Source organism: Cyanistes caeruleus, chromosome 38 (assembly GCF_971803275.1).
Source record: "Cyanistes caeruleus chromosome 38, bCyaCae1.hap1.1, whole genome shotgun sequence".
In the NCBI taxonomy this organism is placed as follows: Eukaryota; Metazoa; Chordata; class Aves; order Passeriformes; family Paridae; genus Cyanistes; species Cyanistes caeruleus.
Genome location: NC_141739.1, coordinates 1325408 through 1342423, shown reverse-complemented (window position 1 = coordinate 1342423; position 17016 = coordinate 1325408). Strand labels below are relative to the sequence as shown.

The 17016-nt window shown below is 58.6% G+C and overlaps 3 protein-coding genes across 3 annotated transcripts; 1 reads left to right on the top strand and 2 right to left on the bottom strand.

Annotated features, from left to right (window-relative positions):
• LOC147647420 (uncharacterized) lies at nucleotides 1-2856 on the top strand. The gene has a single exon (XM_086872079.1). It carries the CDS (start codon nucleotides 1138-1140, stop codon nucleotides 2635-2637), a length of 1500 nt encoding a protein of 499 aa, XP_086728205.1. The 5' UTR covers nucleotides 1-1137; the 3' UTR covers nucleotides 2638-2856.
• Nucleotides 2857-3562: 706 nt separating this feature from the next.
• On the bottom strand, nucleotides 3563-9069 carry LOC147647419 (histone H3.3A). The gene is made up of 4 exons (XM_086872080.1): nucleotides 8934-9069; nucleotides 8330-8473; nucleotides 6365-6518; nucleotides 3563-4214 (listed from the first exon to the last, which is right to left on the bottom strand). Exons 2-4 carry the CDS (start codon nucleotides 8455-8457, stop codon nucleotides 4086-4088), a joined length of 411 nt encoding a protein of 136 aa, XP_086728206.1. The 5' UTR covers nucleotides 8458-8473; nucleotides 8934-9069; the 3' UTR covers nucleotides 3563-4085.
• A 663-nt stretch (nucleotides 9070-9732) lies between these two features.
• On the bottom strand, nucleotides 9733-15095 carry SELENOW (selenoprotein W). The gene is given in 5 exon segments (XM_086872089.1): nucleotides 9733-11928; nucleotides 12347-12421; nucleotides 14013-14066; nucleotides 14578-14602; nucleotides 15040-15095. Coding segments are annotated over 5 exon segments (261 nt in total). The 5' UTR covers nucleotides 15072-15095; the 3' UTR covers nucleotides 9733-11853.
• Nucleotides 15096-17016: the final 1921 nt, after the last annotated feature.

The window sequence follows — 17016 nt, the reverse complement described above, 5'->3', positions numbered from 1 at the left end:
GGGACCCCCCCGAGTACAAAAAATGCGGGAAATCGCCCCAAAGCGCGGCCGGATCGGCGGCAACGCCGGGAATGCCGGGATCGGCGGGAATGCCGGGATTTCTGGGATTCCTGGGATTTCTGGGATCGTCGGGATTCCTGGGAATGCCGGGAATGATTCCTGGGATTTCTGGGATCATCTGGATTTCTGGGATCATTGGGATCAGTGGGAATGCCGGGAATGATTCCTGGGATTTCTGGGATCGTTGGGATCGGCGGCAATGCCAGGAATGCCGGGAATGATTCCTGGGATTGTTGGGATCACTGGGAATGCCGGGAATGATTCCTGGGATTGTTGGGATCACTGGGAATGCCAGGAATGATTCCTGGGATTCCTGGGATTCCCGGGATTCCTGGGATCGTTGGGATCAGTGGGAATGCCAGGAATGCCGGGAACCCTGGGATTCCCGGGATTCCTGGGATTCCTGGGATTTCTGGGATCCTTGGGATCGGCGGGAATGCCGGGAATGCCGGGAATCCTGGGATCGTTGGGATCACTGGGAATGCCAGGAATGATTCCTGGGATTTCTGGGATTGTCGGGATCAGTGGGAATGCTGGGAATGCCGGGAATGCCGGGATCGTCTGGATTTCTGGGAATGCCGGGAATGATTCCTGGGATTCCTGGGATCGTCTGGATTTCTGGGATCATTGGGATCGGTGGCAATGCCGGGAATGCCGGGAATCCTGGGATCATCTGGATTTCTGGGATCGTTGGGATCAGTGGGAACGCCAGGAATGCCGGGAATGATTCCTGGGATTCCTGGGATTTCTGGGATTCCTGGGATCGTTGGGATCAGTGGGAATGCCAGGAATGCCGGGAACCCTGGGATTCCCGGGATTCCTGGGATTCCTGGGAATGCCGGGATCGTTGGGATCGGTGGGAATGCCGGGAATCCTGGGATCGTTGGGATTTCTGGGATCGTTGGGATCGGCGGCAATGCCGGGAATGATTCCCGGGATTCCTGGGATTCCCAGGATTCCTGGGATTGTGGCGATCGTTGGGATTCCCGGGATTTCTGGGATTCCTGGGATTTCTGGGATCATTGGGATCACTGGGAATGCCAGGAATGATTCCTGGGATCGTCGGGATCAGTGGGAATGCCAGGAATGATTCCTGGGATTCCTGGGATCGTTGGGATCGGCAGCAATGCCGGGAATGCCGGGATCGTCTGGATTTCTGGGAATGCCGGGAATGGATTCCTGGGATTGCCGGGATCGTTGGGATCACCGGGAATGCCGGGATCACCAGGATTCCTGGGAATGCTGGGATCGTTGGGATCACCGGGAATGCCGGGATCACCAGGATTCCTGGGATTCCTGGGATTGTGGCGATTGCTGGGATTCCTGGGATTGTTGGGAATGCCGGGATCGTGGGGATCACTAGGATTCCCGGGATTGTTGGGATCACCGGGATTCCCGGGAATGCTGGGATTGTCGGGATCATCGGGATTCCCGGGATCATGGGGATTCCCAGGATTGCTGGGATTGCCGGGATCACCGGGATCGTTGGGATCACCGGGAATGCCGGGATCACCAGGATTCCTGGGAATGCTGGGATTGTTGGGATCACCGGGATTCCCAGGATCATGGGGATTCCCAGGATTGCTGGGATTGCCGGGATCACCGGGATTCCCGGGAATGCTGGGAATGCCGGGATCACCAGGATTCCCGGGATTGTGGGGATTCCCAGGATTGCTGGGATTGTTGGGATTGCCGGGATCGTTGGGATCACCGGGAATGCCGGGATCACCAGGATTCCCGGGATTGTGGGGATTCCCAGGATTGCTGGGATTGTTGGGATTGCCGGGATCGTTGGGATCACCGGGAATGCCGGGATCACCAGGATTCCCGGGATCATGGGGATTCCCAGGATTGCTGGGATTGTTGGGATTGCCGGGATCGTTGGGATCACCGGGAATGCCGGGATCACCAGGATTCCCGGGATTGTGGGGATTCCCAGGATTGCTGGGATTGTTGGGATTGCCGGGATCGTTGGGATCACCGGGAATGCCGGGATCACCAGGATTCCCGGGATCATGGGGATTCCCAGGATTGCTGGGATTGCCGGGATCACCGGGATCGTTGGGATCACCGGGAATGCCGGGATCACCAGGATTCCCGGGATTGTGGGGATTCCCAGGATTGCTGGGATTGTTGGGATTGCCGGGATCGTTGGGATCACCGGGAATGCCGGGATCACCAGGATTCCCGGGATCATGGGGATTCCCAGGATTGCTGGGATTGCCGGGATCACCGGGATCGTTGGGATCACCGGGAATGCCGGGATCACCAGGATTCCTGGGAATGCTGGGATTCCCAGGATTCCTGGGATTGTGGGGATCGCTGGGATTCCTGGGATTGCGGGGATTCCTGGGATTGTTGGGATTCCCGGGAAAGCTGGGATTGCTGGGATTGCTGGGATTCCCAGGATTCCTGGGATCGTGGGGATCGTTGGGATCAGCGGGAATGCCGGGATCGTTGGGATCATTGGGATTCCTGGGATCACCGGGATTCCCGGAGTTGTTGGGATTCCTGGGATCGTTGGGATCACCAGGATTCCCGGGAATGCCGGGATCGTTGGGATTCCTGGGATTGTAGAGATTCTTGGGATCACCGGAATTCCCGGGAATGCTGGGATTGTGGGGATTCCCGGGAATGCTGGGATCGTTTGGATTGCCGGGATTGTCAGGATTCCTGGGATCATCTGGATTGCCGGGATTCCTGGGATCGTTGGGATCACTGGGAATGCTGGGATCGCTGGGATTCCCAGGATTCCTGGGATTGTCGGGAATGTTTGGATCACCGGGATCACTGGGATCCCCGGCATTCCCGTTATTCCCAGGATTGTTGGGATACCCGGGATCCCCAGCATTCCCAGGATCCCCAGAACTCCCAGGATTGTTGGGATCTCCAGGATCCCCGGCATTCCCAGGATTGTTGGGATCCCCGGGATCCCCCGCATTCCTGGTATTCCCAGGATCCCCAAGGTTGTTGGGATCACCCGGATCCCAGGATCCCCAGCATTCCCAGGACTGTTGGGATCCCCGGGATCCCCGTTATCCCCAGGACTGTTGACATCCCCAGGATCCCCGGCATTCCTGGTATTCCCAGGATCCCCGTTATTCCCAGGATTGTTGGGATCCCCGGGATCCCCGGCATTCCCAGGATTGTTGGGATCCCCAGCATTCCCGTTATTCCCAGGACTGTTGGGATCCCTGGTGTTCCCAGGATCCCCAGAACTCCCAGGATTGTTGGGATCCCCGGGATCCCCAGGATCCCCAGCATTCCTGGCATTCCCAGGATCCCCAGGATTGTTGGGATCACCCAGATCCCAGGATCCCCGTTATTCCCAGGATTGTTGGGATCCCTGGGATCCCCAGCATTCCCAGGATCCCCGGCATTCCCAGGATCCCCGGGATCCCCAGAACTCCCAGGATTGTTGGGATCCCCGGGATCACCAGGATCCCCAGCATTCCCAGGATCCCCAGCATTCCCGGTATTCCCAGGATTGTTGGGATCCCCGTTATCCCCGGGATCCCCAGCATTCCCAGGATCCCCAGGATTGTTGGGATCCCCGGGATCACCAGGATCCCTGTTATTCCCAGGATTGTTGGGATCACCCGGATCCCAGGATCCCTGTGATTCCCGGCATTCCCAGGATCCCTGGGATCCCCAGGATTGTTGGGATCCCCAGGATCCCCGGCATTCCCAGCATTCCCAGGATTGTTGGGATCCCCAGGATTCCTGTTATTCCCAGGATTGTTGGGATCCCTGGGATCCCCGGCATTCCCAGGATCCCCAGGATCCCCAGGATTGTTGGGATCCCTGGGATCCCCGGCATTCCCAGGATCCCCAGGATCCCCAGGATTGTTGGGACCCCCAGGATCCTCAGGATCCCCAGGATCCCCGTTACCCCCAGGATTGTTGGGACCCCCGTTATCCCGTCATTCCCGTGGTTCCGGCCGCCGTTCCGGCTGTTGTCGTTCCGGTTGTTGTCGTTCCGGCTGTTGTCGCTCCGGCTGTCACCGTGGTTCCGGCTGTCGGGCTCAGGCGCGCTCCCCGCGGATGCGCCGCGCCAGCTGGATGTCCTTGGGCATGATGGTGACGCGCTTGGCGTGGATGGCGCACAGGTTGGTGTCCTCAAACAGCCCCACCAGGTACGCCTCGCTCGCCTCCTGCCAACGGGGACAGGTGTGACAGGTGTGACAGGTGTGACAGGTGTGACAGGTGTGACAGGTGTGACAGGTGTGACAGGTGTGACAGGTGTGTGACAGGTGTGACAGGTGTGACAGGTGTGACAGGTGTGAGGGACAGGTGTCCTCAAACAGCCCCACCAGGTACGCCTCGCTCGCCTCCTGCCAACGGGGACAGGTGAGAGGGACAGGTGTGACAGGTGTGACAGGTGTGTGTGACAGGTGTGTGTGACAGGTGTGACAGGTGTGTGACAGGTGTGTGACAGGTGTGTGACAGGTGTGTGACAGGTGTGTGTGACAGGTGTGTGACAGGTGTGTGACAGGTGTGTGTGACAGGTGTGACAGGTGTGTGACAGGTGTGAGGGACAGGTGAGAGGGACAGGTGTGAGGGACAGGTGTGTGACAGGTGTGACAGGTGTGAGGGACAGGTGTGTGACAGGTGTGAGGGACAGGTGTGAGGGACAGGTGTGTGACAGGTGTGAGGGACAGGTGTGACAGGTGTGACAGGTGTGACAGGTGTGACAGGTGTGAGGGACAGGTGTGAGGGACAGGTGTGTGACAGGTGTGTGACAGGTGTGTGACAGGTGTGTGGGACAGGTGTGACAGGTATGAGGGACAGGTGTCCTCAAACAGCCCCACCAGGTACGCCTCGCTCGCCTCCTGCCAACGGGGACAGGTGTGAGGGACAGGTGTGACAGGTGTGTGTGACAGGTGTGAGGGACAGGTGTGACAGGTGTGTGACAGGTGTGAGGGACAGGTGTGAGAGGTGTGTGTGACAGGTGTGAGGGACAGGTGTGACAGGTGTGTGACAGGTGGGACAGGTGTGTGACAGGAGTGTGACAGGTGTGGGACAGGTGTGACAGGTGTGTGACAGGTGTGTGACAGGTGTGAGACAGGTGTGACAGGTGTGAGGGACAGGTGTGACAGGTGTGAGGGACAGGTGTGTGTGACAGGTGTGACAGGTGTGAGCGACAGGTGTGTGACAGGTGTGACAGATGTGAGGGACAGGTGTCCTCAAACAGCCCCACCAGGTACGCCTCGCTCGCCTCCTGCCAACGGGGACAGGTGAGACAGGTGTGACAGGTGTGAGGGACAGGTGTGACAGGTGTGTGACAGGTGTCCTCAAACAGCCCCACCAGGTACGCCTCGCTCGCCTCCTGCCAACGGGGACAGGTGGGACAGGTGGGACAGGTGTGTGACAGGTGTGAGGGACAGGTGAGAGGGACAGGTGTGACAGGTGGGACAGGTGTGTGTGACAGGTGTGACAGGTGTGTGACAGGTGTGTGACAGGTGTGAGGGACAGGTGTGAGGGACAGGTGTGACAGGTGTGTGACAGGTGTGTGACAGGTGTGTGACAGGTGTGACAGGTGTGTGACAGGTGTGAGGGACAGGTGTGTGACAGGGGTGTCCCAGGTGTCCCCAGCTGTCCCAGCTGTCCCAGCTGTCCCCAGGTGTGTCCCAGGTGTCCCCAGTGTCCCCAGCTGTCCCCAGTGTCCCAGCTGTCCCAGCTGTCCCAGGTGTGTCCCCAGGTGTGTCCCCAGGTGTGTCCCAGCTGTCCCCAGTGTCCCCAGCTGTGTCCAGGTGTGTCCCCAGGTGTGTCCCCAGGTGTGTCCCAGCTGTCCCAGGTGTGTCCCAGCTGTCCCCAGGTGTGTCCCCAGCTGTCCCCAGCTGTCCCAGGTGTGTCCCCAGGTGTGTCCCATCTGTCCCAGGTGTCCCCAGGTGTGTCCCAGCTGTCCCCAGTGTCCCCAGATGTGTCCCATCTGTCCCAGGTGTGTCCCAGGTGTGTCCCAGCTGTCCCCAGGTGTGTCCCAGGTGTGTCCCAGGTGTGTCCCAGCTGTCCCCAGGTGTGTCCCAGCTGTCCCCAGTGTCCCCAGCTGTGTCCCCAGCTGTGTCCCCAGCTGTCCCAGGTGTGTCCCAGGTGTGTCCCCAGCTGTCCCAGCTGTCCCCAGTGTCCCCAGCTGTGTCCCAGCTGTCCCCAGGTGTCCCCAGGTGTGTCCCAGGTGTGTCTCAGCTGCCCCCAGGTGTGTCCCAGCTGTGTCCCAGGTGCCCCCAGGTGTGTCCCCAGGTGTGTCCCCAGCTGTGTCCCAGCTGTCCCAGCTGTCCCCCCGGTGTCCCCAGGTGTCCCCGCTCACCTGCAGGGCGCCGATGGCGGCGCTCTGGAAGCGCAGGTCGGTTTTGAAGTCCTGGGCGATCTCGCGCACGAGCCGCTGGAACGGAAGCTTCCGGATCAGCAGCTCCGTGGATTTCTGGTAACGCCGGATCTCGCGCAGCGCCACCGTGCCGGGGCTGGGGGAGGGAACGGATTGGGGACCCAAACACACCTGGGGACCCCCCAAACGCATCTGGGGACCCCCCAAACGCACCTGGGGACACACCTGGGACCCCCCAAATACACCTGGGGACACCAAAACGCACCTGGGGACACCAAAACACACCTGGGGACACCAAAACGCACCTGGGGACACCAAACACACCTGGGGACCCCCAAACGCACCTGGGGACCCCAAACACACCTGGGGACCCCAAAACACACCTGGGGACACACCTGGGACCCCCCAAATACACCTGGGGACACCAAAACGCACCTGGGGGACCCCAAATACACCTGGGGACCCCAAAACACACCTGGGGAACTCAAACACACCTGGGGGAACCCCAAAACGCACCTGGGGAACCCCAAAACGCACCTGGGGACCCCAAACACACCTGGGGACCCCAAACGCATCTGGGGAACCCCAAAACGCATCTGGGGACACCAAAACGCACCTGGGGACCCCCCAAACGCACCTGGGGACCCCAAAACACACCTGGGGACCCCCCAAACGCACCTGGGGACCCCAAACGCACCTGGGGACCCCAAAACGCACCTGGGGAACCCCAAAACGCACCTGGGGGACCCCAAAACACACCTGGGGAACCCAAAACACACCTGGGGACCCCCCAAACGCACCTGGGGACACGCCTGGGGACCCCCCAAACACACCTGGGGACCCCCAAACGCACCTGGGGACACCAAACACACCTGGGGACCCCAAACACACCTGGGGACCCCCCAAACGCACCTGGGGACACGCCTGGGGACCCCCCAAACACACCTGGGGACCCCAAAACGCACCTGGGGAACCCCAAACACACCTGGGGACACCAAAACGCACCTGGGGACACCAAATACACCTGGGACCCCCCAAACACACCTGGGACCCCCCCAAACACACCTGGGGACCCCAAACACACCTGGGGACACCAAACACACCTGGGGACACCAAAACACACCTGGGGGACCCCAAATACACCTGGGGACACACCTGGGGACCCCAAATACACCTGGGGAACCCCCAAACACACCTGGGGACCCCAAAACGCACCTGGGGACACCAAACACACCTGGGGAACCCCAAACACACCTGGGGACACCAAACACACCTGGGGACACCAAACACACCTGGGGACCCCCAAACACACCTGGGACCCCCCAAACGCACCTGGGGACACCAAACACACCTGGGGACACCAAACACACCTGGGGAACCCAAATACACCTGGGGACCCCCCAAACACACCTGGGACCCCCCACCCTATCCCAGTGCCCCCCATCCCAGTATCTCCAGTATCCCCCCAGTACCCTCCCAGTATCCCCAGTACCCCCCCAGTACCCCCCAGTCCCTCCCAGTATCTCCAGTATCCCCCCAGTATCCCCAGTATCCCCAGTACCCCCAGTATCCCCCAGTGCCTCCCAGTATCCCCCAGTGCCTCCCAGTACCCCCAGTATCCCCCATTGCCTCCCAGTATCCCCAGTCCCTCCCAATACCCCCAGTATCCCCCAGTACCCCCAGTATCCCCCAGTGCCTCCCAGTATCCCCAGTCCCTCCCAATACCCCCAGTATCCCCCAGTGCCTCCCAGTACCCCCCAGTATCCCCCAGTCCCTCCCAGTATCCCCCAGTCTCTCCCAGTATCCCCAGTACCCCCAGTCCCTCCCAGTACCCCCAGTCCCTCCCAGTATCCCCAGTACCCCCCAGTATCCCCCAGTCCCTCCCAGTACCCCCCAGTCTCTCCAGTATCCCCAGTACCCCCAGTACCCCCCAGTATCCCCCGTTACCGGTAGCGATGCGGTTTCTTGACGCCGCCGGTGGAGGGCGCGCTCTTCCGGGCCGCCTTGGTGGCGAGCTGCTTCCGCGGCGCCTTGCCGCCGGTGGATTTCCGAGCCGTCTGCTTGGTGCGGGCCATCCCGGGCCGTCACAGCCTGGGAACAACCGGGAAAGACCGGGAATAACGAAAAAACCGGGAAGAAAAACCGGGAAAACCCAAGGGAAGAAACCTCGCGCGGCCTAAGCGACTACAACTACCGTGAGGCCCCGCGCGCCGCGTGACGTCACGAGAACACCCGCGTCGGATTGGCTGAGCCCAACGGCGGCGCCACCCAGAACTACCGCACCCAGAAGCCCCCGCGCGGCCCTCGCGGATTGGCAGGGACGGCGGCGTTCGCGCGCCCTCTCTTTGACGGACGTGCCTCACAACCAATCACGTCCCGGCTTCCTGGCCAATCAGCGCGCGGCAGCGCACGGAAGGCGGGACTAAGGAGCAGCGTCTCCTCAGGCGACCCCGGCCCCCCCCCCCCCCCTCAGAGCACCGGAGCTTTCCCGTTACTTCCCCCCTCACCGCTCCCCGGTACCGACCCCCGAGAGCCGCCGCGCTCCCGGTACCTGCTAGCGGCGCTGGCGGCGGCGCTGGAGCCGTGGGGGTCCCGCGGTGCAGCTGCGGCGGCTTCGGTCTCCCCCTTCCCGCCTTTCCCGGCAGAAAATGGCGGGTCCCGGCTGAGGGCGGTTCCCGTCGTGCCCCGCGCGGCGCGGGGCGGGAACGGGGGGGGGGGGGTCGGCTGAGGTGAGGCCGCGCCGCCATCTTGGGAGCCCTGAGGGGGGAGGCAGGGCCTGAGGCGCTCCGAGGGTTTTTTCCGCCTCCTGATTCCATAATTCCCTAATTTTTAAATTCCGGATTCCATAATTCCCTAATTTCTGAATTCCGGGGTGATGGAATTTGGGGTTTAAACAGCGGGACGGAGTTTGGGAGAGCTCGGAGTGAGACATCACCGCCTTCATTCCTCCCGCCGTTTTCCCATGAGAAGGCCCAATAAAAATCCCCCAAAAAAACCCCACAAAACCAAACAATTCCGTCCGAATTTTCCACCTTTTATTCCCAAGAGGAAAACTGCTCCATAATTCCATCATTTCATGACGCTTTTCTAGGATTAAATAAGGAGAAGAAGCTCGGAAGAGCTCGGGGTGTGTTGATCCCAAAAAATCCCCTCAAACACCCCAAAACCCAACCCAATTTCCTTTTATTTTCTTCACGAAATGAATAAATTCACAATTTTCCTTTTCCACCGTGCCGGTTTTTAGGATTAAACAAAGAAATGGAATTTCCAAAGGACACAGAGCCCTCATTCCTCTTCCCTCAGCCCAAACCTCCCCTCACAAAACAACCCCAAAATCACCCAAATCTGGCTCAAATTTCCAACATTTTTATTTCCAAAAGGCCACCGAGTCACGGAAGGCAACTGGAATTGGAGAGAGGAAAACAAATAAATGGAGTGTTAATAAAATCTTTGGGTATTTCCAGTGTTTTTAAGGGGTTTTTTTCTCAATTTTATAGGTTGTTTCTGCGGGAGAAAAATTCTCTGAAAAAAGCGGAATTTGGCTGGAAAGGGTTAATGAAAAACAGTGAGTTTTCATTAAAACAGTGAATTTTCATTAAAACAGTGAATTTTCGTTAAAACAGTGAATTTTTGTTAAAACTCCCAAAAATTGGAGTGAGGGGAAAGGGTTTGGGAGGTAAAAAAATAATTTTTGGGGTGGGAATAAAGATTTTTGGGGTGGGATTTGATCCGTTCTGGGGTGGGAAATGAAGGATTTGGGGAGAAATTAAATATTTAGGGTGGGATGAAGGGATTTGGGGTGAAATTTGGGGAATTTGGGGTAAAATTTGGGGGATTTGGGGTGGGATGAAGGGATTTAGGGGGAAATTTGAGGGATTTGGGGTGAAATTTGAGGGATTTGGGGTGAAATTTGTGGGATTTGGGGTGAAATTTGAGGGATTTGAAGTGAAATTTGGGGGATTTGGGGTGAAATTTGTGGGATTTGGGGTGAAATTTGAGGGATTTGTGGTGAAATTTGGGGGATTTGAGGTGAAATTTGAGGGATTTGGGGTGAAATTTGTGGGATTTGTGGTGAAATTTGGGGGATTTGAGGTGAAATTTGAGGGATTTGGGGTGAAATTTGTGGGATTTGTGGTGAAATTTGGGGGATTTGGGGTGAAATTTGTGGGATTTGTGGTGAAATTTGAGGGATTTGGGGTAAAATTTGGGGGATTTGGGGTGAAATTTGTGGGATTTGGGGTGAAATTTGAGGGATTTGGGGTAAAATTTGGGGGATTTGGGGTGAAATTTGTGGGATTTGGGGTGAAATTTGAGGGATTTGGGGTGAAATTTGTGGGATTTGAGGTGAAATTTGAGGGATTTGGGGTAAAATTTGGGGGATTTGGGGTGAAATTTGTGGGATTTGGGGTGAAATTTGAGGGATTTGTGGTGAAATTTGGGGGATTTGAGGTGGAATTTGGAGGATTTGGGGTTAGACAAAGGAATTTGGGGTGAAAATCGGAAGATTTGGGGTGGGATGAAGGGATTTAGGGGGAAATTTGGGGGATTTGGGGTGAAATTTGAGGGATTTGGGGTGAAATTTGTGGGATTTGGGGTGGGATGAAGGAATTTGAGGTGAAATTTAAGGGATTTGGGGCAGGATCTGTGGGATTTGGGGTGAAATTTGAGGGATTTGTGATGGGATGAAGGGATTTAGGGTGAAATTTGAGGGATTTGGGGTGAGCTGAAGGGATTTGGGATGAAATCTGATGGATTTGGGGTGAGCTGAAGGGATTTAGGGTGAAATTTGATGGATTTGAGGTGAAATTTAATGGATTTGGGGTGAAATCTGATGAATTTGGGTTGAAATTTGATGGATTTAGAATGAAATCTGATGGATTTGGGTTGAAATTTGATGGATTTAGAATGAAATCTGATGGATTTGGGTTGAAATCCGATGGATTTGGGTTGAAATTTGATGGATTTAGAATGAAATCTGATGGATTTGGGTTGAAATCCGATGGATTTGGGTTGAAATTTGATGGATTTAGAATGAAATCTGATGGATTTGGGGTGAAATTTGGGGGCTTTGGGGTGGTCTCCGACCCCTCCCCAGCCCCCGGAGCCGCCCGCGCGGGGTCAGGGAAGCGCCCGGTGCCGGCGGCGTTTCGGCAATTCCCGTCATGGAGCGCGGGGGGGCCCGGGGGGCCCGGGGGGGGTCAGCATGTCGCGACATGTCGCGATATCCCGCGATATCCCGGGAAATCCCGCGATATCCCGGGAAATCCCGCGAAATCCCGGGAAATCCCGCGATATCCTGCGAAATCCCGCGATATCCCGAGAAATCCCGCGATATCCCGGGAAATCCCGCGAAATCCCGGGAAATCCCGCGATATCCTGCGAAATCCCGCGAAATCCCGGGAAATCCCGCGATATCTCCCGTTATATCGCGATATCGGCGCCGTGTCGCGACAGGAGCCCCCTAGAGGGCCCTAGGCCAGCTGGGACTCGATGGCGGCCACGATCCTGCGCAGCTTGGGCTCGCTGTCCACGAAGCCATCGCCGTTCTGGGGGGGCAAGGGAGGGGGGACCCCCAAAGTGGGGCAGGGAATGAGGGGGGGACCCCAAAGTGGGGCAGGGACCCCCCAAAGTGGGGCAGGGACCCCCAAAATGGGGCAGGGATTGAGGGGGGGACCCCCCAAAGTGGGGCAGGGCCCCCCAAAATGGGGCAGGGACCCCCAAAATAGGTCCGGGATTTAGGGGGGGACCCCCAAAGTGGGTCAGGGATTGAGGGGGAACCCCAAAATGGGGCAGGGACCCCCCCAAAGTGGGGCAGGGACCCCCAAAGTGGGTCAGGGATTTAGGGGGGGAACCCCAAAGTGGGGCAGGGACCCCCCAAAGTGGGTCAGGGACCCCCAAAATGGGGCAGGGATTGAGGGGGGGACCCCCAAAGTGGGTGAGGGATTTGGGGGGGGGCTCACTCACCTTTTTGGAGTGGACCAGGTGTCCCCCCACGGTCACCTCAAACCATCCCGTCACCTCCTTGGTGCCCTGGCCGCTCTGGGGGGGCAAGGGGGTGGCTGAGAGATCCCCACCCCCCAAATCCCGGGGAATGCACCCCAAAACCTGGGGAACCCACCCCAAAATCCTGGGGAACCCACCCCAAAATCCTGGGGAACCTACCCCAAAAATCCCCGGACCCCCACCCCCAAATCCTGAGGATTCCACCCCAAAAATCCTGAGACCCCCCCACCCCAAAAATCCAGGATTCCACCCCAAAAATCCCGGGACCCCCACCCCAAAAATCCCGGGACCCCCACCCCAAAAATCCTGGGATCCTCCCCAAAATCCTGATTATTCCACCCAAAAATCCCAGGACCTCCCCCCTAAATCCAGGATCCCACCCCAAAAATCCCGGGACCCCCACCCCAAAATCCTGAGGATCCCACCCCAAAAATTCCATGATCCCCACCCCAAAAATCCCGGGATCCCCCACCCCAAAATCCTGAGGATCCCACCCCAAAAGTCCCGGGACCCCCGCCCCAAAAATCCTGAGGATCCCACCCCAAACCCCTGAGGATCCCACCCCCAAAATCCCTGGACCCCCACCCCAAAAATCCCGGGATCCCCCCCAAAATCCCTGGACCCTCACCCCAAAACCCTGAGGATTCCACCCCAAAAATCCCGGGACCCCACCCCAAAAATCCCAGAATCCCACCCCAAAAAAATCCAGGGACCCCCACCCCAAAACCCTGAGGATCCCACCCCAAAAATCCAAGGCCCCCCACCCCAAAAATCCTGACTATCCCACCTCAAACCTGAGGATTTCACCCCAAAAATCTCAGGACCCCCACCCCAAAAATCCTGAGGATCCCACCCCAAACCCCTGAGGATCCCACCCCCAAAATCCCTGGACCCCCACCCCAAAAATCCCGGGATCTCCCCCCAAAAATCCCTGGACCCTCACCCCAAAAATCTCGGGATCCTCCCCAAAAATCCCAGGATCTCCCCCAAAATCCTGAGGATCCCACCCCAAATCCTGAGGAACCCCCCCCAAAAATCCAGGGACCCCCACCCCAAAATCCTGAGGATCCCACCCCAAATCCTGAGGAACCCCCCCCAAAAATCCCGGGACCCCCACCCCAAAATCCTGAGGATTCCACCCCAAAAATCCCGGGACCCCCACCCCAAAAATCCTGGGATCCTCCCCAAAACCTGGGGACCCCCACCCCAAAATCCTGAGGATCCCACCCCAAAAATCCCGGGACCCCCGCCCCAAAAATCCCAGAATCCCACCCAAAAAAATCCAGGGACCCCCACCCCAAAATCCCTGGACCCTCACCCCAAAACCCTGAGGATTCCACCCCAAAAATCCCTGGACCCCCACCCCAAAAATCCCGGGATCCCCCCCAAAATCTCAGGACCCCCCCCCAAAAATCCCGAGACCCCCACCCAAAATCCTGAGCATTCCACCCCAAAAATCCCAGGACTCCCCCAAATCCTGAGGACCCCACCCCAAATTCAAGACCCTCCCCAAACCCCTCAGCTCCCCCCAAATCCTCTTCCCGCAGCCCCCCCCCCCCCCAAAATCCTGAGCCCCCTCAAGATTTGGGGACCCCCCCAAAATTGGGGACCCCTCCCCAAAACCCACCAGGTCCAGAGCTCCCGGGAAGCGCCGCTCCAGCTCCCGCCTGAGCTGCTCGAACTGGGACGGGGGCACAAATTGGGGAGGGGGCTCCCCTGGACCCCCCCCGAGGGTTCTGGGGGGCACAAATTGGGGAGGGGGCTCCCCTGGACCCCCCCCGAGGGTTCTGGGGGGCACAAATTGGGGAGGGGGCTCCTCTGGACCCCCCCCGAGTGTTTTGGGGGGGCACAAATTGGGGAGGGGGCTCCTCTGGACCCCCCCCGAGTGTTCTGGGGGGGCAAAAAATGGGGAGGGGGCTCCCCCCGAGTGTTCTGGGGGGCACAAATTGGGGAGGGGGCTCCCCCCGAGTGTTCTGGGGGGGCACAAATTGGGGAGGGGGCTCCCCCTGAGTGTTCTGGGGGTCACAAATTGGGGAGGGGGCTCCTCTGGACCCCCCCCGAGGGTTCTGGGGGGGCACAAATTGGGGAGGGGGCTCCCCCCGATTGTTTTGGGGGGTCACAAATTGGGGAGGGGGCTCCTCTCGACGCCCCCCGAGGGTTCTGGGGGGGCACAAATTGGGGAGGGGTCTCACCTTGGGTTTGTAGCCTCAGGCTCCGCTGGGGGTGAAAAATGAGGAGGGGGTAAAAAAGGGGGGACCCCTCCCCCACCCGGAATTGGGAACAAACCCAGAATTGGGGACCCCCGCCCGGAATTGGGGACCCCCGCCCATAATTGGGGACAAACCCGGAATTGGGGACCCCCGCCCGGAATTGGGGACAAACCCGGAATTGGGGACCGCCCCTAGAAATTGGGGACCCCCGCCCGGAATTGGGGACCCCCCCCCGTTTGGGGACCCCCGCCCATAACTGGGGACCCCCACCCGGAATTGGGGACCCCCACTCCCAGAATGAGAGACCCCCGCGGATCAGGGACCCCCCCAGTTTGGGGACCCCCGCCCGGAATTGGGGACCCCCCCCAGTTTGGGGACCCCCCCCGGGATCAGGGACCCCCCCCCAGTTTGGGGACCCCTCCCCAGTTTGGGGACCCCCGGTACCAGTAAAGGACATGGACTCGGAGCGGCGCCATGGCGGCAACTGCGCATGCGCGGGAGGGGCGGGACCGGGGCGGAGCCAGGGCGGGACCAGAGCGGGACCAGTGACACCAGTGACACCAGTACAGGACCAGTGACACCAGTGACACCAGTACAGGACCAGTGACACCAGTGCGGGACCAGTACAGGACCAGTGACACCAGTACAGGACCAGTGACACCAGTGCGGGACCAGTGACACCAGTGCGGGACCAGTGACACCAGTGCGGGACCAGTACAGGACCAGTGACACCAGTGCGGGACCAGTGACACCAGTGACACCAGTGCGGGACCAGTGACACCAGTGACACCGGTACAGGACCAGTGACACCAGTGCGGGACCAGTGACACCAGTGCGGGACCAGTGACACCAGTGCGGGACCAGTACAGGACCAGTGACACCAGTGCGGGACCAGTGACACCAGTGACACCAGTGCGGGACCAGTGACACCAGTGACACCAGTGCGGGACCAGTGACACCAGTGCGGGACCAGTGACACCAGTGACACCAGTACAGGACCAGTGACACCACTGCGGGACCAGTGACACCAGTACGGGACCAGTGACACCAGGGTGGGACCAGTGACACCAGTGCGGGACCAGTGACACCAGTACAGGACCAGTGACACCAGTGCGGGACCAGTGACACCAGTGACACCACTGCGGGACCAGTGACACCAGTGCGGGACCAGTGACACTGGTGCGGGACCAGTGACACCAGTACAGGACCAGTGACACCAGTACAGGACCAGTGACACCGGTACAGGACCAGTGACACCAGTACAGGACCAGTGACACCAGTACGGGACCAGTGACACCAGTACGGGACCAGTGACACCAGTACAGGACCAGTGACACCGGTACAGGACCAGTGACACCAGTACAGGACCAGTGACACCAGTACAGGACCAGTGACACCGGTACAGGACCAGTGACACCAGTACAGGACCAGTGACACCAGTACGGGACCAGTGACACCAGTACGGGACCAGTGACACCAGTGCGGGACCAGTGACACCAGTACGGGACCAGTGACACCAGTGACACCAGTACAGGACCAGTGACACCAGTGCGGGACCAGTGACACCAGTGACACCAGTGCGGGACCAGTGACACCAGAACTGGTTTTAGGGGAGGTCCTGCCCTCCGTTATAACCCCCCAGTATAACCAGTATGACCCCCCAGTATAACCAGTATAACCCCCCAGTATAACCAGTATAACCCCCAGTATAACCAGTATAACCCCCAGTATAACCAGTATAACCCCCCAGTATAACCAGTATAACCCCCCAGTATAACCAGTATAACCCCCCAGTATAACCAGTATAACCCCCCAGTATAACCAGTATGAACCCCAGTATAACCAGTATAACCCCCAGTATAACCAGTATAACCCCCCAGTATAACCAGTATAACCCCCAGTATAACCAGTATAACCCCCCAGTATAACCAGTATAACCCCCCAGTATAACCAGTATAACCCCCAGTATAACCAGTATAACCCCCAGTATAACCAGTATAACCCCCCAGTATAACCAGTATAACCCCCAGTATAACCAGTATAACCCCCCAGTATAACCAGTATAACCCCCCAGTATAACCAGTATGACCCCGCCAGTATAACCCCCCAGTATAACCAGTGTAACCCCCCCAGTATAACCAGTATGACCCCCCAGTATAACCAGTGTGACCCCCAGTATAACCAGTGTAACCCCCCCAGTATAACCAGTATGACCCCCCAGTATAACCAGTATAACCCCCCAGTATAACCAGTATAACCCCCAGTATAACCAGTATAACCCCCAGTATAACCAGTATAACCCCCCAGTATAACCAGTATGACCCCGCCAGTATCCCCCCTCCCGCTCCCAGCCCCTCCCAGTCCCTCCCATCCCCTCCCAGTTACCTCCAGTCCCCCCCCAGTCCCCTCCCAGTCCCTCCC